This window comes from Chaetodon auriga, chromosome 17 (genome assembly GCF_051107435.1).
Source record: "Chaetodon auriga isolate fChaAug3 chromosome 17, fChaAug3.hap1, whole genome shotgun sequence".
Lineage (NCBI taxonomy): Eukaryota > Metazoa > Chordata > Actinopteri > Chaetodontiformes > Chaetodontidae > Chaetodon > Chaetodon auriga.
The window spans coordinates 7,901,365-7,923,030 of NC_135090.1; the positions used below are offsets into that span (position 1 = coordinate 7,901,365).

General features: G+C 43.6%; 2 protein-coding genes and 1 pseudogene across 8 annotated transcripts in view; 2 read left to right on the forward strand and 1 right to left on the reverse strand.

Annotated features, from left to right (window-relative positions):
* The first annotated feature begins 1,286 nt into the window (after window positions 1-1,286).
* On the forward strand, window positions 1,287-1,959 carry LOC143335460 (SOSS complex subunit C pseudogene; annotated as a pseudogene). The gene has a single exon (XR_013078419.1). The product of XR_013078419.1 is annotated as an SOSS complex subunit C pseudogene (transcript).
* An 830-nt stretch (window positions 1,960-2,789) lies between these two features.
* yars1 (tyrosyl-tRNA synthetase 1) lies at window positions 2,790-7,462 on the forward strand. The gene is made up of 14 exons (XM_076754161.1): window positions 2,790-2,895; window positions 3,585-3,654; window positions 3,744-3,890; window positions 3,983-4,158; window positions 4,267-4,396; window positions 4,602-4,682; window positions 4,838-4,930; window positions 5,020-5,155; window positions 5,266-5,351; window positions 5,441-5,576; window positions 5,729-5,844; window positions 5,977-6,170; window positions 6,263-6,404; window positions 6,603-7,462. Exons 2-14 carry the CDS (start codon window positions 3,598-3,600, stop codon window positions 6,711-6,713), a joined length of 1,605 nt encoding a protein of 534 aa, XP_076610276.1. The 5' UTR covers window positions 2,790-2,895; window positions 3,585-3,597; the 3' UTR covers window positions 6,714-7,462.
* A 69-nt stretch (window positions 7,463-7,531) lies between these two features.
* Window positions 7,532-21,666, reverse strand: part of nhsl3 (NHS like 3) — a 36,337-nt gene continuing 22,202 nt past the window's right edge. For 2 of the 6 annotated variants that reach the window (XM_076754155.1, XM_076754159.1), the window contains 7 exons: window positions 14,882-15,040; window positions 14,584-14,627; window positions 14,300-14,438; window positions 13,564-13,671; window positions 13,308-13,471; window positions 12,990-13,187; window positions 9,114-12,825 (listed from right to left, as the gene is read on the reverse strand). In XM_076754155.1, coding sequence (XP_076610270.1) covers window positions 9,247-12,825; window positions 12,990-13,187; window positions 13,308-13,471; window positions 13,564-13,671; window positions 14,300-14,438; window positions 14,584-14,627; window positions 14,882-15,040 — 4,391 coding nt within the window. In that variant the 3' untranslated portion in view covers window positions 9,114-9,246. Of the gene's footprint in view, window positions 8,833-9,113; window positions 12,826-12,989; window positions 13,188-13,307; window positions 13,472-13,563; window positions 13,672-14,299; window positions 14,439-14,583; window positions 14,628-14,881; window positions 15,041-16,852; window positions 17,029-21,666 lie in introns of those variants that run through there. The other 4 variants (XM_076754158.1, XM_076754157.1, XM_076754160.1 and 1 more) reach the window with 4 other exon arrangements.

Sequence of the window (21,666 nt, forward strand, 5' to 3'; positions counted from 1 at the left end):
TTTATTTTGTCAGTCTTTTATGGATGTGTCGCTGAACTGCCCTCACAACTCTCGCGGCTGTAGCCAAATGTGTGAGCTTTAATCCCACAGGGACACACAGACGCCTTGTGTACATGCCTCCTGTGCATATGTATATATTGTATGTAAACCTGTAAATATCTTTGATATTTGTGGCTACAAGTGAAATGAACTGATGTACACTCTACTGTAGTTATTTAAGAGAAAATGTTGAGATTGAAAAAGATTGTTAATAAATACTAATTAATTGTACTGTGAAGGAGCTGTCAACATTTTCTTGACTTGAAACGGCGATATAACACGAGCGCGAGCCAATTTAAAGAAGAGCGAATGTGAGGAAATGATTTTTAATGTCTATATGTGGATAATTCGCCATCACAAACATACTGGAGGGATGATATTTCAGTAACTTCTTATCAAACCTGTCTTCAAAACATCTGAAACCATCCTCAGAGGTATCTGGAGCAGCAACTGTAAGCATTAAATGAGCCACACATAAAGGTGAATTAAACCCTGAACTGATAAGAGCTTTGAAAAAATGTGCAAAATAATTAAGAAAAAATACTCATTTCTGTTTGTCATTTACCAATCAAACAACATGATGGGGAGAAATGATTAGCCAATTATTTTAATCATTATAGAGTTTACAAATGCTACACCATACAGTCCCTGGGCTACACTCTTGCAGCAGCCTTCAATTTACAGTCAGCCCTGCACAGGTTACAGATTGACCATTATTCATGGTAGACTGCTGCCATCTAGTGGCAGAGTTTTGTCCCAATTTAATAAAACAGAGCTAAGCAAAAAATAAGCTTGGTGAATCAAAGTACTTCTCATTTTGTTCGTCTTGTGTAGCAGCTGTGTCTGTTGCATTTAAAGACACATTCCATTAAAATACTGACTGGAGAAACTTTTATCTTGAAGCTTTTAAATTTGATGACATACAGTGTTGACATATGATTGTATTACCACATCCATCCATGGTGAGTGTAGCAATATTCTCCCGCAGAGTTTTTGATGGAATCAGGAATGATGACTTGTGAACTGAATTTCCACTTTTATATCTTTTCTAAACATAGTCAATTTATTATCACATTTTCATTACAGTGCGCAATATGTATGTATGTGGTGATTTTTAACGTAATTAACACAAAACATACCGTTGAGCTTTTACCTATACCATTTGATGACTACATAAAGGAAGAATTCGTGTCAATGCAAAGTTTCCCTTCCAATATGCGCTTTTATTATGAAGGTCGAACATTCAAACCGGAAGTGTTTCCGTTCTGTTGGCCTCCTGCAGCAACCGTAAGGCGCTAGAGCGTCTTAGATGTTTCTGCCTGATTTTGCTCCATGTTTGTCATAACCCAAAAGAAACTACAACGACGTTAGCTGGACATAACGTAAAAGACACTCAGTTATCTGCTTCATGGACTTTTGCAACCTTTACTTTCTCCGCTAACTCCGCTAGCTTGACATGGCTGCTAACCCACCAGGACCGGGCTTTCAGAACAAGACGAGGGTGGCCATCCTGGCCGAGCTGGACAAGGAGAAGAGGCGGCTGATGCAGAGCCAGTCCATGAACAGTCCCGGAGCCAACATCCCGCTGTCGTCCAGACCCAGCCTGAAGGAGGTGAGGGACAGCGCGGAGCAGCAGCACATCGCCGCCCAGCAGAAGGCCGCCCTGCAGCACGCTCACGGCCACTCGTCCGGCTTCTTCATCACTCAGGACTCCTCGTTTGGGAACCTCATCCTCCCGGTGCTCCCCCGGCTGGAGCCAGACTTATGACTGAACTTCCCACGAAACATACTGACCAGTGGTGCGGGTGGACATTAACAGCTCACATGCAATTTACTAGTTTTTGTCCTGTAATCAGTCTAATGGTCGTTTAGATGTTCATAAAGCTGCACTTAAAGAATAAAATCTGATATTTGAACGCAGTCAGTGTTGTTCTGTTAGCAGGGGTGTGCATAGAGAGTCAGGGTCCCCAGAAACTGACAGTGCTGTCAGCCCTCCAGAAATCAATAGTCTGATGTACAATTTCTCTCCACTAATGATGACCCATACAGGTTGTGCAATGAGAGTGTAGTAACTCATTACTAAAACACTAATCAGTAATAGTCCAGGGCTGCCCAAAGTGGGGACCAAGCAAAAGTTCCCCCTAAAACCAGAAAACAGTATGGACTTGCTTTTAGCCTGTGACCCACTATTACGTTTTATTTTTGGCTTTCTAAAAGAAAAAGTTTTGGGCATCACTTACAGTCCAAACTTTTCTGATGGAAATTTACAACACTTAAGTGTAATATTAACTAAGGTGGTCCTGCGTTGTTCCTTCTCATCCTGTCTCAGAAGGGCTAAAGTCAAAATGTAGTTTTTGACTTTATATTTCGCTTACATTGAGTAGATATTCTGATTAATAAAGTATCCCTTGACACCCAGCAGGTCCCAGGCCGGGTTTACTAATTGGTTTCTGTCTATGTTGGTGAATATTGAAACTACTGTACGTTGTCAACAGCACAGACATATGTCTATGGTCGACAGTGTGCACTAAGTACTGACCTGATCCGGTCGAGCAGACGATAATAACTTGATATTGACCGCTGTGCTTTTCATCAGTAAAAAACACGTTAATTTCTGTAAATATTTCAACCCCTGCCAAAACAAACAAACAAACAAACAAACAAACAAACAAACAAACAAACAAGGTTTTGCCTATATCTTAATCATAGGCGCTGCAGTCTGCACTCGATTGCTTTCCCCTGGAGCCTAATGTGAGTCGATAGCAGAGGTGACGCTATCGCTGATGCAACACAGTGACAGGTCCACCCAGCCGGCTTTTCTCACCCACGTCCCCTTGTAAGAAACCAGGTTTTGAGGTGAGTCCGCATGTCGTACAGTATGGCGTTGTAGTGGCCTGGTATTTCTGTCAGACAAACTAAAAGTGTAGGTACTGGATTGGTCGCAGCTTTAACCCGAAACATCACCGGACAGAGGTAGCGTTAACTGCACATGGTTTTGTTGCTAGCTAACGTCAGCTAAATATCCATATCTGGTTTGTTCATTCATTATCAGCGTGATGTTAAAGGTGAACTGGCTCGTCAGACAGCTAACATGCTATCTTTAAATTGACTGAATGGCATATTCCTGACCTATGGAGAAAACTGGCTAATTAGCTGTAACGAAATAGCTACATAGCCATTAGCTCTCCGTTTCTTGAGCCCTGAACTCCAAGCTCTCAGTCAGGTCAACGTCAACCTTACCTTTCTCAGTCGCTTTGCGTACTCCTTTATGAGAGTAAACAGAATATATTTGGGTTATGGACAAAACAAGTATAATATATAGTATTTGGAGATGTCATCTTGGGCTTTGGGAAACACTAATCAATATTTTCCACACTTTTCTGACGTTTTATAGACAGATTTGACAGATTCATCGACAGTGAAATGAATCCCTAGTTGCAGCCCTGCGTTAAACTGAAAGTTATATATACTCCAGAATGACAAAATGAAACAAACCTGCGGCCATCAATACATAAAAATGCTGTCACTCCTCTCTTCCCGGTCAGGAGGCCCTGCACCATGGCAGATCAGCTGAGTCCAGATGAGAAGTTACACCTCATTAGCAGGAACCTCCAGGTGGGACACACAGACATACAGTGTACTCACAGTGACTGAAGTCTCCCAGCAGCTTGGTCTCATTCATGCCTTGACTTCATGTGTTGCAGGAGGTTCTCGGAGAGGACAAGGTGAAGCAGGTTCTTCAGGAGAGAGAGCTGAAAGTGTACTGGGGCACAGCGACCACTGGCAAACCCCATGTGGCTTACTTTGTCCCCATGTCCAAGATAGCAGACTTCCTCAAGGCTGGATGTGAGGTGGGTAGATCTCACTGACCATCTCATCTTTTGTTAAGGAATGCTTTCCTGTGCCCTTTTCCCATGTGTTTGTCTCTTCTTTTTTTCCTCAGGTCACTATTTTGTTTGCAGACTTGCATGCCTATCTAGACAACATGAAGGCCCCCTGGGAGCTGCTGGAGCTCAGGGTGAAGTACTACGAGCAGGTCATCAAGGCCATGTTGGAGAGCATTGGCGTGCCTCTGGATAAACTCAAGTTTGTCAAAGGGACTGACTACCAGCTCAGCAGGTCAGTGTCAGTATGCATGTATTTAAAATTGCATTCCCTGAAACAGACTTTGTAGCTGCAGCCTGTACTTAAACTAATGTTCTACGTCTGTATTGACATGTTTGTCAGAGAGTACACGCTGGATGTGTACCGTCTGTCCTCCATGGTGACAGAGCATGATGCTAAGAAGGCTGGAGCTGAGGTCGTCAAACAGGTGGAGCATCCACTGCTGAGTGGTCTGCTCTACCCCGGCCTGCAGGTAATAAAGCTGTTTTAGATGGAGATCTAACTGACAGACTGTCACACTGCTGCTAAGGATACTACAGATATACATATGGTGATATAAATACTCCAAATACAAGCTGTTTCTACACTAGAACAGCGAGTAGATGTGATCCGGAGAAAAACATTATTTGCTGTTATGATTGATTGGAGTCATAAATGTGATTTGTCTTTCTCCTCAGGCACTGGATGAGGAGTACCTCAAGGTGGACGCCCAGTTTGGAGGAGTTGACCAGAGGAAGATTTTCACTCTGGCAGAGAAGGTACCATCTCCCTGCTTCTTTTCTCATTTATTTCAACCCTTCACTCCCTCTCTCCCCGTCATTGCTGCCCTCTGCTTTTTCATCCCATGTGATCCCACCAGAATGAGATCTGTATAAAATATGAAGTGTAAGTGTAACCTTTCATTTGTCTCCAGTACTTGCCCTCTCTTGGCTATGCCAAACGCGCCCATCTGATGAATCCGATGGTACCAGGACTGACGGGGGCCAAGATGAGCTCCTCAGAAGAAGTACGTTGAAATAAAATGAGTCAAGATTTGTATGACCATTTTCTTTTAGTGCTTGTGGTCAGTCATAACATTATTTCTTTTGGCTTCAGGAGTCAAAGATTGACCTACTTGACTCCAAAGAAGATGTAAAGAAGAAGCTGAAGAAGGCCTTCTGTGAGCCAGGCAACATCCAGAACAATGGAGTCCTCTCATTTGTCAAATATGTCCTCTTCCCTCTGCGTGGAGGTAGAAAACTCCCCCTTGAATCTCCTTCTGTTGTCTTGGCTGCAAACTTTTTTCCTTGACTTGTTTAAAGAATATAAACTGTGTTCATAATTGGTATCATTGTGTTTCAGAGTTCTGCATCAAAAGAGACCCAAAGTGGGGTGGAGACAAAATCTACACTGACTTTGAAGACGTGGAGAAAGACTTTGCTGAGGAGGTAGAAAATAGACACAGAATAAAAGCTCTTTAAGTAAATTCCTGTTAAAATACTTCATTTTAACCATCGGTAATCTCTGACCTTGTTAGACCATCCATCCAGGGGACCTTAAGGCCTCAGTGGAAGTAGCACTAAACCAACTGCTGGAGCCAATCAGAAAGAAGTTTGAGTCTCCTGAGCTCCGCAAACTTACCAACTCTGCCTACCCCAACCCCTCAAAGACGAGTCAGTATTCTACCCACCGTCCTTACTGTGTTGACACTCTTTCACGCCATTTTAATCCCATTAATCCAGATATAATGCTGTGATCAGCTCTGCGTTAGATTTGATGTCAGCTAGCTTCACGTGGTGACTTGCCATCATTTGTGTGTGATCAGAAGGAGCAGGAAAGGGTGCCAAGGCTGGAGGAGGAGGAGGAAGAGGAGGAGAGGACGATGAGCTAGCTCCCTCCAGACTGGACATCCGGGTGGGCAAGATCATCAGTGTAGAGAAGGTGGGATGTGAACATTGTAACTTGATGCCTGATCAGCTGATCAGTATAGCTTTTCTTCAGATAATGCATGTACCAGTATTACTGTCCTCTTTCTCTGTGTTCACATGGGCGTCTTTGTTGTCCAACTCCCAGCATCCGGATGCTGATTCGCTGTACCTGGAGAAGATCGATGTGGGAGAGCCAGAGCCAAGGACGGTAGTCAGCGGGCTGGTGGCCTATGTTTCACAGGAGGACTTACAGGACAGAATGGTGTTGGTGCTGTGCAATCTGAAACCCCAGAAGATGCGAGGGATTGAGTCTCAAGCCATGCTGTTATGTGCCTCTATGTGAGTGTTGTTTCTGTTTTACAAGCACGGCACATCCCTCAGTTTCATCTTTTAAAAAAGTCCTCTACTCTCTCTGATTGGTTGATTCCTAGTGAAGGGGAGCCCAGGAGGGTCGAGCCTCTGGATCCTCCAGAGGGGTCATCACCAGGAGAGCAGGTCTTTGTCGAAGGATATGAGATGGGCAAACCAGACGACAAACTCAACCCAAAGAAGAAGGTGTGGGAGAAGCTACAGGTATGTGTCAGTCAGATTTTACTCTTACTCTGTTCACAGAGACTAATAAAGAAAATTCCAATATGTTTTTTTCTTCTGAATCCAAAATTTGGTGTTTTAATTATCAGAAGTTTTCTATAATGAAATAATGGCATATTGGAATAAATGTATAAACAACTATGTTTACAAAATGACTGTTCTGTTTTTCTGTCTCCGCAGGTCGACCTGAAGATATCAGACGAGTGTGCAGCTCAGTGGAAAGACAAACACCTGATGACCAAACTGGGACAGATCACATGTAAGACACTCAAAGGAGGCAACATCAGTTAGATTGCACACATCACCTTGACCTCCGGCGCTGCTCCTGCTGGCCACATCACAGCAAGAATACTCTCATCAACAAATCACCACCACCAACGGTCACACTTCATCTGGATGCTTTCTCGGAGAATGATGGGACATTGATGCTAAAAGTCTCAGATGCTTCGGACTGGCTCAGACAAATTGGGTTACCTTGCTTTGACTTTATTACAAAAATAAGAGCCTCAGACAAAAAAAAATAATGATCTTATCAGCCTGATTCATTACTGTGTCTCTTTTTTATTAGGGGTTGTTTGGTGTTCCTAACGCACATAAATGTACAACTACAATATGACAGAGTTTATGTAACAGACTTACTGCTACTCAGACAAATGATTTCAACAATTTCATTTCATTGTGACATTCAAGAACATTTCATGAATGTTGCAGTGCTGGTTGATGGTGGAGGTAGCTGATAAGGAATCTCAGGTGTTTAAAAAGGGACTTACGGTATCAGTAGATTTCAGATTAAAATGTCACTATGTTGATTGCCTTCATGGTAAATGTCAGGGCAATGGCCAGTCTCTCACACCTAATTAACAAGAATGGTTTTATCAGATGTAAATAACAGTATGTCTTATACTGGAAGACATTGGATGGTTACATTGGGGGTGGTGTTATATATGTCAATATCTGGACATTAACTGTCATATGATCAAATGCATCATCTCTAATATGAAATAAACATTGAATTCTGTGACCTGCAGAAATGAAATATATTTGTGGTAGATGGGAGATGCTACATGTGTGCCAGACCTTTTAAGACAGAAAGCAGGGGACTTTATTTTTAATACACTTAAATTTTATTTATAGAAGTAATAACTGTACAGAATTCTTTATAATCATGAAGATGATGATTTTTGACCCACTACGAAGAGTCGGTGTAATTCACTCAACAATGATTCTGCTGGGGGAAAGCATTTTGTGCAAATAGTGATGAGCTGGATTTTCCAGCGAAAAAGGCTTGGGCCAAAGTTTTAGATAAAGAACATTTAATAAAAACACTGACCTCACACTAAGTCTATTCCAGTGTATAAATCATCCAGGGCCAATTGTCACACCCATAGCCCTAAAAGTGGGTTTCAGATGAAATAGATTCAGATTTGGTAGGAAAAGGTGACTCACAGTGTTACTAGTGGAAACAATCACACATAAATAAATAGGATACTTGTGTTACCGTTTTCCTAAAACATTTCTCAGATAGTGTTTGGCTGCTACTTGTGTTGGGTTACTAAACCCAAGAAGAAGATTGTGCAGATTATGTAGAAGCATCTAATGGATATTTTAGCAGTTGCTGTAATCAGATGCTTTTCTGTAATAAGTCTCAATTGTTTATCATCTGTAGCGTTCAAAAGTGCTTCTATCTTAATTGACAAATGATCTTTCTCTCATATTTGAGTATACAGCATCCCTTTTTCTCCAATACTATTCCTGTTCCGTCTCTCCACAGTGAAATACAGGACTGAAACTGGGTGTGACAATTTGATTTTACATTCACCAAAGAGAGTGATAAAATACTGATTTGACCTGTCGTGGATGCCATTGTCAGCTTTTCTGACTGCTGCTTGTATCTCCATGAAAAGTATATTATATTACAACAAGGAAAAAAAAGACTAAACAGACAGTTAACCTCTGTACAGAAATGCTTTGTCAAGACAAACCCTTTTCTCTGAGCTGCAGTGACCACTACCTAATTCTACCTCTGGGAGGCCATCTCACACAAGCCAAATATTTACAGTTCAATCAATGTACACCATTTCATCCTGAGGGGCCTTAATAGGAGAAAAACTATAGCTTAGAAAAATACTCCAGAATAAAGCTATCATAAGAAATTGGGAGCGACACATTTTTTTTTTTTGCATAAATATGTAGGAAGGCCATTACAGGCTAAGGCTTTTGGAGAAGACTTAACACGCACAACGCTGATAGTTCAGTTTCACGCATGTCTCTCGGTAACATCAGTCCTTGCTGTGAGTCGTCCTTTTACTTGGTTGTAGTCTTTGCTTGTTCCTCTGGCATGGTCCTTAGTTAATCACCATGACACTCTTTCAAAACAGTGTTTCGATTGTGTCCGCTGTCACTCTTGTAGCTGAAGGGGGGAAGATGAGAGAATGTTAGACATTACGGCATCAGCATAATGCAGTTACAGGAATACAACTAATGAGCATTCTGTCCTAATCTAATTTAGTTACTGAGACATGATCATGAGCTACAGGTTATGGCTGGCTGAAGCACATGCTTCCGCATTTGTCTGGAAAAAGCTGTAGGTGAGCCAGCAGCATTTGTATTCTGTGCTTGTGTGGTATGGAGGGCAAAAAATATGCTCTTCAAGGCAATGTTGAACTGCTTAGCTTTTCAAGATCATGGTAATGCTAGAATTTGCATTCTGCTTTTTTGTGATGAGAGAGTGGCATGTTAGCTATTGATTTATGCTGGCACTGAGCCATCAGCCCTAATGAGTTGCAGTACACTGAAACACACTGGTGAGGGCAGTGACAGTCCTTCATGACCTCCGCGAAGACAATGGCAAAGTCAAATCATGGTTACAAACAAAGTTGTTGCTCTTACTTGTTGTCTCAGGAGGTGTGATTCCACTCATATGTTGTACTCCTCCTATTGCTCCGTTACCTTCAACACTGAAGTCTATCTTTGCTGAACAAGAAGGAAGATTCTGTGAAGGATTGATGCTCCCGTGGGCTGGTTTCTTAGCTACTGGCGGAGGAACTTTGTCAGGCTTCACCCCACCATTAGAGAAAGTGGCAGGCTTTGATTGGTCAGACACCTGCATGAGCTCAGCAGCTAAGCTTTGCTTCAGACTTGCCTGAGCTTCAGGGGAGGAGGCAGCTGTAGTCTCTATGACAACCTTTTTTGTGCTCCTGGAAAAGATAAAGCTGGCTGTAGAGGCTGGAGACTTGTGCATGTCACATCCTTCAATTGATTTCAGAGACAGAGCCCCCTGTTCATTGACACTGTTGTAAGTAGATGATCTCACACCCAATCGGGATGGAAGACCATCTCTTGAAGACATGGCTGCAGTTTTCATACGTATGGCTTCTTGTAAGCGCATGGAAGGGGAGTTTAGTGTCAAAGAGGAAGTTTTTACTGTCTGAGGAGGAGATTTTAGTGACAGAGACTTGCGAATTGGCTTCTGGGGAGTGTTTTGAGGTCCTGGGATTGAGACCGGGCAATTCTCCTGAACCAGCCCTCCCTGGTTTGTTGACTTGTCCTCCGATAGAGCTTTCGCCTGATCTTCGGTCATGTTAACTGATCTGAGACGAACCATTTGAAGTAGGGAGGGGGTAACCAGAGGTATGTTAGCATCTTCTTTGGGAATGGGTGCACTTTTGTGGCGGGAAAGGAGCTCCTTGCTCCTGGCATCTCGATTTGCTACACTGGGCTGCCTTCGGAAATTAACCCCATGGGTTAAATTCTCTGGTGGTAAAGGGGGTGCTACTGGCACAGTAATTGGAGGTTGGGCACTGACAGGATGCTCGGAGGGAGGCTGACCTTCAATTTTCAGAGAGTCTCGCTTCAAGTCGCTGCTGGGAGGATTTAAAGCAGAGACTGGTACTGGGTTCTCTGCTCTTGTAATCACTGGCAAAGGAGATGGCTCCTCCGGTGGAGGTGGGACATTGTCAGAAACTGATAAAACATTTTGCACTGGTCTGCAAGAAATCTCACAACTGGTGTTAGCTTCTGAATCTTGCACAACAACCTCTGGTTTGGTGTCAATTACTGTTTGTAAAACAGCAAGGGGTAAATCTGGAATTTGTTCATGTACAGGTGTCTCAGCTTCACTTGAATCCTCAGTGGTTTCTTCAACTTCCTCTGTGCATCTTTCTGAGACGTCCAACTCCATGATACCGATGTCCATCACATTTGGCACATTGTCTGCCACAAAAGGTGGAGGAGGTGGAGGAAAGTCAACTTCATCTCCTCCATCAAATACAGAGTCCCCTTCCATAGGAGGTGGAGGAGGTGGCCAGCAGGACTCTACAACATGAATCTCCTCCTGTACCCTTTGTAACTCATTTGGTGGTGTAGATACTGATGAAGGAGGCGTCTTTCTTGACAGAGGTGGTGTAGGGTGGTATGCTGGGGGAGGGGTAGGTGGTGGTGAGGCCTTACCAGTTTTGGGGACCTCTACAGAAAGCATCTGCATGGATGTGACCTCACTTTTGTCTGTCTCGTTCTCGCTCTTATCAACTAAAACTGTAACCCCATTCTGTGGGGAATTTGTATGGTTCTCAACAAGTAAATGATCATCTGTCATGGCACTGCTGCTCATTTTCCTCTGCTGTCTATCCACTGAGTGCTCTGTTGACAACGGTTCCTCTCTGTGCAGTACTGTCATGGGTTTCTTCATGACAGGAGGGGGATCTTTCTTTTGAGTTGTCTCTTGATTCATGGGGTCCTTCGCTACAGGGCTGCTACTCTGCACTTGCTTCTGAACATCTGCACTTGCTTCCATCTTCTCTTGTGTGGTACTTGGACATTCTCTATTATCCAGCTCATTGTGAACACCTTCAGTACCCGTTGCTAACAATGTCTCAGGCTCTGCTTTCCTTTCTGACAATTCTAAGACAGATGTGTCCATAGGTGATTGTTTTTCAACTGAAACTTGCATCTCTTTGTTGGCTTCAGTCTGGGTTCCTGCTTGTTTAAGTGTGCTGTCCCGTATCTGTGCTGTTTTTTGGGCTACTTTGCTGACATTAGGGGAAGGTCCACACAGGAGCTCAAAGGAGCGTTTGTTGTGAACCCATGTCTCTGGAGGAGGAGGACATGGTGCTTTAACTTTGGGAGGTGGTGGGATATTAAACAGTTCTCTGACTTCAACGCTCAAAGTTGAAGAATTTTTATTTGGAGTGAGGTCTTTTTCAGCAACAGTGGGTGGAAATCCCTGTGGAGGCAGACTGTGGCTAGATGTGGAAACATCTGGATTTACAGGCTCAGATGTACTGGATGATAGAGAAGTAAGAGAGGAGGAAGGAGAAGCTGCTGAGGATGAGGCCCGAGACACTGATCTTTCTGGTTTGACTGGTTTCTTTTTCTCTTTGTCAGGGGAGTTTGGGGAGATCCCTTTTGGAGAAAGTGTTGGAGTGCCGCTCTGACTGGAGTAGCCACTGGAAGGGGACATGGTCCGTTCAAATTTGCTCCCTTCCAAGGGAGTTTTCTGTGGGGAGGAGCTGCTGGATTCTGTTGCTCCTCCAACCTCATTGGAAGAAACCTGTGTGGGACTCATAGCACTGGAGGAAGGATCTAGAGAGCTGGACCCAATGGAAATCGATACAGTGGTGGGCATCTTAATGGTATCTGCAGTAACTGATTTTATCTCATCCTTTGCTACAATATTTTCTGAGGCATTTGCCACCTCTCTAGAAACAGAATCACTGAGATCTTTGCTCTCGACCAGAACCCTGTTGTTGCTCCTGATCTTATTACTATGCAGAGAGTTCGTTCTCCGTGGAGGTGCCGGTGGTTGCTTCGTCTTCATAACTGATAGACTACGAGCAAAATTCTGTTTGGACTGTGCATCCTCCCCAGCAGCCACTGATCCTGAAACAGACTCAGACCCATGACCTGTAACAATGATTTCATTTTTACAGCTGGGGCTGCTAATCATGCTAACTGAGCTATGAAGACTGACATGGTCTTGGCCTCCATTAGACTGCTCTGTCTGGCTTTCTTGCCCATTTTGACGCACTCTCTGTGAGTTACCACTACGTGTGCTACCCTTGGAGGATACAGGGGAGGAGTTTGAAATAAGGGTCTTTGAAGACTGTGACTCGCTCCAGTTTGACCCTGAAGTTGATGTGGTCATCAGTGTGGAGCTGTGGGAATTATCAGCCTGGGAACCATCGCCATCTGATCTTCTGGTCAACAAAGGGCTGACTGATGAGTCCCCAGATGCCAGGCTGCTTTTGCTTACAGTCCGGACACTACTGCCATGGTTTACACTGCTGCCACGTGTCCGGTTGCTGCTGCGGTCAATCTCTATAACTTCAATTGAGGCTGGCAAGACAGCATTAGGGATGATTGTAGACAAGTAGGTGGCCTGAGGAGATATGGACATCACTGGGCCCTGTAAAAAAAACAAAACCAAACAAAACAGATATAAAAATTTGACAGCTAAATGTCACCACTGGTGAAGGCAGAAAAAGATAAGATACTAAAGCGTAAAGTTTCAGAAAAATACCTTAATTTGACAACCATATTGTAACTGATTAGAACTGATTTCATTCTTACCTGGGGTTCCTGGAGGAAGCTAAACAACGTTGAGGGAGAGAAGGAGGAGGAAGTGGTCATGCCAGGTACAGCAACAGACTTGGGTCTCAGGTTTGAGGGGCAGAGATGGGAGGCAAAGCCCTGTTGGTTGAAGGGCTGCTCATCTTGGTACATTTCCTGGAGGTGCTTCCTCAGCAACTGTTCATTTCTGGATGCCTGCTTAGGGGTGGAGAGAGGACCATTTTGAAGCTGTAAAAACACAAAACCTGCAATGAATGTTAAACTATGCTGCAATCTTGATTTTTTTTTTCTGTTCTTTTGTTCTGGAGAACCCATTACCTCCAGCTCTGAAAGGTGCACCCTTGCTCCCTCCTTATTCTCTACTGGAGTCCCCCCATCAACTGTAGGAATGATAACAACACCTGGCTGGCTTCTGGGTTGTCCATCGGGATCAGGGGGCTGGGTAGAAACAAGCTGCTGGAAGGTTGAGCTTCTGTGCAATGCTGGGAAGAGGGCAGATCATGGTTAATAACATATTTACCCCCAAGGATACATGACATCTACTGGTTTAGCAAGGTTGATGGCGTGGACATACCAAGCTCTTTCTGCACCTGGTTTGGAATACCCATGATGGTGGTCCTCCTGCTCCTCTTCCTGCCCTTATCTAATCTTTTTACTGGATTCAGAGGCTTGAATGTAGAACCTGAGAGGCAGAGGAAGGACTCGTATTTTGTGTTATTACAATAACTAAATTTGAGGCAGGTTAGTTGAGTTGCACTATAATGCATTGAAATCCAATGAAGTGAACTCACTTTTTCAAAGGATTTTAAAAAGGATGTTTCAAATATGGATCAGAATACCAATCACACTGTCTTTGTACACACAAAGACACACACAAATACACACAGAGCAGCATACTTTGCCTTCCAGCTGTGATATGTAGAAGCCGCCGCAGTGCTGTCTTCAGATGCTTAGAACTTTTGAGAAACCGAAAAAAGCTTTGGATGTGTGTGTGCATGTGTGTGACTGTGTGTGAGAAATTCCTTTTCCTTTGATTTCACACCATAACTGCAGAGGCACCAAGCAGCTGGGAATGAGACGTGCATGCTAAGTAAGTGCACGCCCGTGACTCGTCATAAAGCAGTAAATTCAGGAACACAGTTCAAACTGCTTTCATAGACACAAGCACTATGATTAGCTCCTATTTCCCAAAGATGAGCGAGATATGAATGCTTCCTCTCCAAGTCTCTGTCTCAACACACACACACACACACACACACACACACACACACACACACACACACACATTCACAAACAGCACTGTCGTTTACCTTGGCGGGTGAGCACAGGCCTAGTCGACACAGCAGAGGTTACTGTGGTATCAGTACTCCCGGTGGTGGATCTCCACTCCGGAGATCCACCCCTGTCCTTGGAGCTGATATCCTGCTCTGGACGCAGAGTGTCTGTGGACTGCAGGGGATACACAAACCCACACACACACACACACACACACACACACACACACACACAGTACTTTGTTAGGTGGCATTCTGTGTGTGTAGGAAGTGAAGGAAAAATGATATGATGTTATCCACAGAGCTTGTGGGACACTTACAGCAACACTCTCATCGTCAGGAAAGTTCACTCCATTCTTGTGTTCTGTGTGAACCAAACAGACAAGGATCAGAATCAAAATATGCTCAAAGTTCATCCATAATCATGTAAGTACAATATCTACAATCTGCAATACCATCATCGATAAAAAGGTGGGTAAACTTTCAGTTGCCAGCTGACCTTCATGTGGAAAATTCAAAGTGCCTTTAATATCTCTATATTATATTACTATAATGTGCTATACTACAATACTACAATGTTTCAGACAATGTGAGGGTAATACTGTTGGTATGTCAGACCTTCCTGCTGCAGTATCTTGAGCCCCTCTTGGGCCTCAGTGTGCAGGTCCTCCAGGTACTGTGGCCTGCTGCCCTCAATGAAAACATTCTCCTGGTAGTGCTGAGAGGTCGTGTAGTGGACGGCCAACCTCTTCTGGTCTTCATTCCCCTTCGGGCCAGCTGTTGGAGTGGCGGAAAAACAGAATGTCAGGGAAAACAGAGAAGTATACAAATGTGATTGGCTTATATAAGAACAACCTTTTGGAAATTCCTGATAATGGACTCCTCATCCCTTGCATAGCTCATCTTAGTTTGATAAAAAGAGAGAAACTTGCATTTTATGTTTAATGAGGAAAAGAGGTGTAAGAATCTTTCCTTTCTTGACCTTTTGTGAGTTTATTCTGTTTATTATATGAAAACAAGTTAAGAGAGCTTGTGAAATGCAGCAAACGTGCAGACTCAACAGGTGTCCATTTGCCAAAACATTTATCAGCTTTACAGTGACTCTTCTGCACACCTCCACCTGGCGTGAGTGTGTTTATCTGTGCACCTTTGACGCAGCACACTCTTCAAATCTCCTCAGCCAAGCGGTTTGGTGGGCAGACGTCCAGGCTTGGCCAGACTCTGAACACTAAACTATTGCCTGGCTAATCTCCTGCAGGAGCTCTCCTCCTCACTAGTCCATAGAGGATTAGATAATCTGGATTGTCCGCATGTAACGATGCCACCAGACCCCATGCTGGGGGACCTCCTGTGTGGGAACTGAACCTGGCTCTCCCTTCAGGTTGTCTTTACTCAATGTCAAAGAACAGCCAAAAACAGTGGAAGAAAATTAAGATTTGAAAATAAAATCAAGTACTATTTGGACAGCAGTCAGATTCAGGAAGCAAAGGGGCTCAGCCATCTTTAGTTCAGTGGTACTAAACTACAGTGTGGGGTTTTGCTGAATTGTAAAGTCCAAACTCATGATGGATTTATTTTGATGTTATTGCTTTGCGGGTGAAAATGAAGATGTGGTTAATAAATCCGTATTTGATGTGATGATAAAAGGGAGCTTGTCCTTTTGTGGCCTTTGCCTTTTAGTCAAGGAAGACTATGTTATTCTTATATGTTACGATTATTTCATTTAGTTTTTGTCTGTTATTAGTGTGTGTGCTGTTTGGTTTATGCTGTGCGGGCTGATATAAGTTGTGTATTTCTGTCATTAGCTTATCTAGGGTCAACACGAGGTGTCTTCTTTCCCTCCTTTGTCACAACAACACTGTGGCTCTCAGTCTTCTCCGGTTAGGTAACGCTGTGGATGTACATACTGTACATGTTGGTGTGTGTAAGGTAACAGACACTCCCACCCCTATCCTCCCACATTCACACAGGTGAGGCAGCACAGACACAATGCCTTCCCCTGTGTGCGGCTGTGGGAAATCTCTGTTAACCTGGGACTGTCTGATGCAACACAAGAAGCAGAGACAAATTTCATTCAAAACAACCACAGCACAGTGCATATTACGCACATTTAAGGCGTTGTGCTCTAACAACCAGTTGTGATTAATTGGAAAAGCAGCCCTCTATGACATTCCGCCAGACCCCTGCTGGAGGTTTAGGGGTTTTGGGTGATTTAGATGGAAAAAATCAGTTAAGCCCTTTATCTCATTAGAGAGGACCCCCAAATTGCCTTCAGTATTAATTCTTGCATGCCAGTGTGTCTGTGATTGTGTGTGTGTATGAGACACAAGGAGAAAAGCACAAAATCAGCAATTATCATCACATCTTTGTTCTCAAGCAAAAACTTGCTACTAATCCATCATCTTCACTGTGCAACACAAACTTTTTAGGGTATATTAAGTAATGATAAAAGGTCATCTTAACTCCAGAAACCCCAATCAAAGCAAAGCTAAAGAGAATTCCTGTCGTATAAACCAGTGTTCACTTCTGTTAGCAGCCTAAAGTCAAAGCTGCAGCCTGCCAAATTCCTCCATGTGACTCAGCACTCACCCTTCTTCTTGAAGACAGACAGCAGAGAGTGGATGCTCTTCCTCAAGAAGACCACCATCCCTACACCAGCGCCATATCAGATACCGGATCAAAATATTGTGGTAAAACAAAGCAAGAGTGCAACAAGTCCTCTGTCTGTTAGTGGTGAGAAAAATCAATCTGTTTTACAAAGCGGATCCGGAATAAGTGTGAGGACAGAAAAATGCAAAAAACAGCAGTTTGTCTGCGAGTAAAGAGGCTCTCTCCTCCTCCTGCAGAGCGTCTGAGTGACTTGAGAAGGACAAGTACACAATAAGACCTGCTTCCAGCCAAGCAGCCTGTCCCAGCTGCCTTATCCCTGAGTCTGATACCCTCCTCCCTTCCCCCTCTGCTCTCTCTCTCCCTCTATTTTGCACTGTCGCTCACACTGGCTCTCTCCATTGCTATTCCCTCTCCATTGTCAAATGAAGAACCCCCCCACCAGCAAAACGGCTGCCAAACTTTGGCTTTCAGGAGGCATCCACCCCCACTTTGCTCAATATAGACACATGTGATTGTGTGTATGCATACACACCACGCATGTTAATCCCCAGTTAGCGAATTTCCTTACTTCAATATGTGTTAGAGCCTGCAAACATAAACCTGTCCAGAAAAAGTGACAAGTCATCACACACATCAACATGTTTTAATGAATTTGTGACCCAGATTTATCATAAGACCACCAGAGGGATTCGGACCCTAAGGTTGGGAAACACTGCTCACAGTGAGTTTGTACTGTCAACAGCACAACATTGCTGTTAATGTCCACAGTATGTCTACAATTACCTTTAGAATTACTCAAGTAACATGAGAACGAAATCTTATTGTAGTGACTAAAACAACTTAAATGGAAAGAGTCTTCATTTAAAATGCACAGTAAACTTCCTTCATAACTAGATCTTCGGAGCAGATCTTTTTTTTTTTGTGAAGAAGAGCAGAAATATTAATTTAGCCAAAAAGGATCAAAATTAATACTTTGAATTAACTGCATTCTCCAGCTGTGCACTGCAGGTAGGGATACCTGCAGTGCACCTCGTGTTTATCGTTATCAATTCCAACTGTGGCTGTGATAAAAGCTAAAACACCATCACCACTGATATATTTTCAGGTTGTACAGTTCTATTTGTCGTTGTCCTCTCCCTAATGAAAGCCTTCAGCATCGTGCATCTGTCTGACGCTCTGTCTCATTATGTAAGGGCTACAGGGGCTGCATTTGACAGTAGAGGTTGTGTCCTCACAGTGAAAAGCTAAAGAACTTCCATTTCAATGTACTGTAATGTCTCTTCTGTATCACTGCATCGCTCTCTCCACTGCCCTCTTTCCCCTCTCTGTCCCTGCCAATCTCCCCTGCTTCACATCGTTCTTTTTCTCTGCCTTTCTCCTCCTGTCTGCCCCTTTGCCTTATAGCCACAGAGGTCTAGCTGAAGTTATAAATAGCTGACACAGCCCTGGTTCATCTTTGCAACTGTGTGTGTGTGTGGATGAATTTCTATGCGCCTACTAATGTTTCCTGACAAACTGCAGAGGGTATGAAATACAACACGGCTTTGGGGGAAAAAAGAACACTAAAAAGGCTGATTCTGTGCCAAACAAGCAACCGGTGCCATGTTCCAGGATTATTTGCCCACTAGAAGCAGCACATTGCTCCACTTGCCCTCTGAATGTGTGTTTATTCCCAGTAAATTGGCTCGGCAGGGGGCTACAGCTGGCCCATACACTCGGACCAGCTGGAGGGACACGCTGGAGGGCAGTAACACAATTACCTTCATCCATACAACCACCATCCCTCCTCACACTGCACTAAGAGAACTTCAGGCACTAGAAAATGGGTGGGGAAAATCTCCATCCCAGTGTCCAGGGTCAGACTGGCCAGCCTGGGGTGCTGGCAGTGGTTCAGCCTTGGGTTGAGAGGAGGCGGGAATAAGCTGAGGCCTTCAGGAGAGCAGCTTTAGACATGGGAGTCATGCCAGAGGATTAACTCTGCCAGTGGCTTAACCTGTCCAACTCTTCACCTTCCACTCTTTCGCTCCTGACATTTCCCTCTGTAACCACTTCTCATCTCAGTCTTTTGCTTCACATTTTACTAATTTTTTATTTATTGTTTTACACCAAATCTTGACTCATCCTTTGGATGAAATCACTCAGGCGACTAATTCGTACCCATTAACTCCTAATCCATATTAATTTGCGCAAGACAGTTTAATATGGGACTTGTGGGAGATTATGTGCCTATGAAAACCACTTTGTTTCATGGTGATGTGGCCATTTAAGTTCCATACACTCCCTTTCCTCACATACAAATCCCTTCCACACCCTGTCCCCTCAATGCAGACTTGTACTAAGTGCCAATTTTTGGGGGTCTCTGGCCCAGCCTGCGCACCCCCTGTTGTTAACCAAGACCTCTCATATCAATATTCATTAGAGGGCCGAAAGAGACACCATCTGGTCTTGGGGAAGTGGGCAGAGGAGAAAAAAGGGGCTTCAGATGCCTTTGATTCAGTGCACACAACACACCATTCCACTGCATAAGCAAAATAACACAGTGCATTACAATAGATGAGTGACATATGCTAACGTCATGCTAATGTGGATTTCTCAAACATTGACATTTTGACTAAGAAAAGAGAGAAACTACAATTATTCAGCTCCAGACCGTCAAATCAGCAATCATAAACTGAGGCACTGTGTCATTTTAAGGGCTCTTTAGAAGTTCTTTTACATCATTTAATGTGTAACATTAAAGACAATATCAATGTCATAAATCAGCAGAGCCAGACTGCTGGACTAGTTAGCAGAATCGACAGCCTGTTGGAGGACAATCACAGTTCAGGCAGCCAACAAAACAGGGCTGTTAAAATGTCAAAGGCCAAAAACTGCACAGCTCATTAGCGAGAGCCACATTCAAAGTAACGACAACTCCATGCCATGCCAGTCTCTTTTTTCTGATTTATATCTCATGCTGTGGATCCCTGCCAGGTATTCCTGGAATCTGCTGTGTTACTAAACCTCAAAACAATCGATAAAAGACAGTAGAAGAAGAACAGTTTAAAACATGAATTCAATAAAATAAATGATTTAATGAAAGAAATAAAGGCCTCAAAACACTCACCAGGCCACGTTTAAAGTTTAGCTTTAAACCGTACCGATAGTTTAGTTTCAGGCAGAAATGTGGGATATAATACTTCTTTGACACAGACTCAGACAATGAACTCCTCTCTCTGAGGAGAGATCACATACATCAGCAGCTCCACATCAACACTGTCGTTGCCTGTACACACATGTAACTTCTTGCTCCACTAGAGAGTGCTGTATCAACTCTGGCTCTGTCTGGACTGCTAGTATGAGACTGCAAAAACAGCGGGTCATCTGATGAGGACATTTACTGTACATACAGAGGGGGTGTTCATACTGACGCCAGATGAAAAAGCTAAATGTACAATATGACTCCCAGGGGAGTGACGAACTCCAAGTCCAAACTCTGAAACTCACACACACACATGTAATGTGTAATCCTAAAACCACATGGTGATTATTAACTCATCTCATGTCCTCAGTTTACCCCCTCATTTGCTTCACGGGGGAGAAAGGATGTAAACAGAGAAGCAAAGAGGGAGAGGATAAAAAGAGATGGCGGTTGGGCCTTTGTCATAACCTCAACATCAGTATCAGGTGAGCATACAGGCCACTGGGCCATGAGGAGTTTCCACTTCATGCCCGGCTGGGCTTGAAAACAGCCCCTGTGTGTGCGAATCAGTGGGTGTGTGGTTCAGTGCATGCATGGTGGGTTCATTAGGAAAAAATGGGGGGACACGGGGACAGAGCTGTAAAGACAAAAATGTGACTGAGCAACATAGGTAAAAAATGAAAATATTCAGAATTATGCTTGTTTTCACTAGGTCTAAGGCACACCTTAAGAGCCCAGATAGCGTCACACAAGCTGTAGTACATGAGGACAATAGGACAAGACAGAGGCCATGAATTCCCTCATCCTCTTTTTGATGTTTCTGGGAGATTTACTGTAATAATTCTGAAAATGCAACTCTAAGACATGAGCTCAATGTCTTAGATACATGGTCAAGGTCTTAATACACACTTGGTGCTTCAGTGAGTATTTACTGCAGCAGGACAGTGTATGTATGTGTAGAATGCCCCTGTTAATGATAATGTAGGAACATGTGTCATGGGTGTGTTTTTAATAATAGTCTTTGGATGACAATGGAACTCTATGGGACACATCGTGCCAATGCTTGTTAGTGGGATCAATCCATTGCTTGTTTTGGTCTTTTCATGGGATTTGTTGGAAGTAAAATATAGAATCACCAGCCTTATTCTTTAAGATGGGTTTACACTCGACGCCTCAGTTACTCTCTCCATCCCTGTAGACAGAGGTAATGAAGCTGCCAGAGCACAGGAAGAGAGGGTTAAAATGTGACCAGCAATAAACCTCTAGTACCCCCAACACACAAGCACACACACGCACATACACACACCGGTGTCATTATTCAGGTTGCTGCTTCCCTGATTTGTATTCTATGGCTGCTGTGGTGGACCTGAGTTATGAGCTCCCCTACATTGAGTGGTGTTGTATTAACGAGAGGGTGGGAGAGGAAGACTGACCTGCATCCTCCATGCACATATCTAGTGGAATATTTCATATGTCTTGTTAGAATATCTGGCCACACAGTGTCTGTTTGGGTGGCTTGCACAGCATAAAATCTGAACTGTGAGGTTAGGCTCAGCTGTAACTGTATCTATCTGATGTGAGCTAATAGTGGAAGAAGGAGCATAAAAACAAA

Bases quoted from the DNA above. Each gene is read 5' to 3' on its own strand.
- yars1 (XM_076754161.1), top strand. From the start codon at position 3,598: ATGGCAGATCAGCTGAGTCCAGATGAGAAGTTACACCTCATTAGCAGG. The intron at 4,397-4,601 runs GTAATAAAGCTG...CTTTCTCCTCAG, and splicing joins TGCTCTACCCCGGCCTGCAG to GCACTGGATGAGGAGTACCT. The intron at 5,352-5,440 runs GTAGAAAATAGA...TGACCTTGTTAG, and splicing joins AGAAAGACTTTGCTGAGGAG to ACCATCCATCCAGGGGACCT.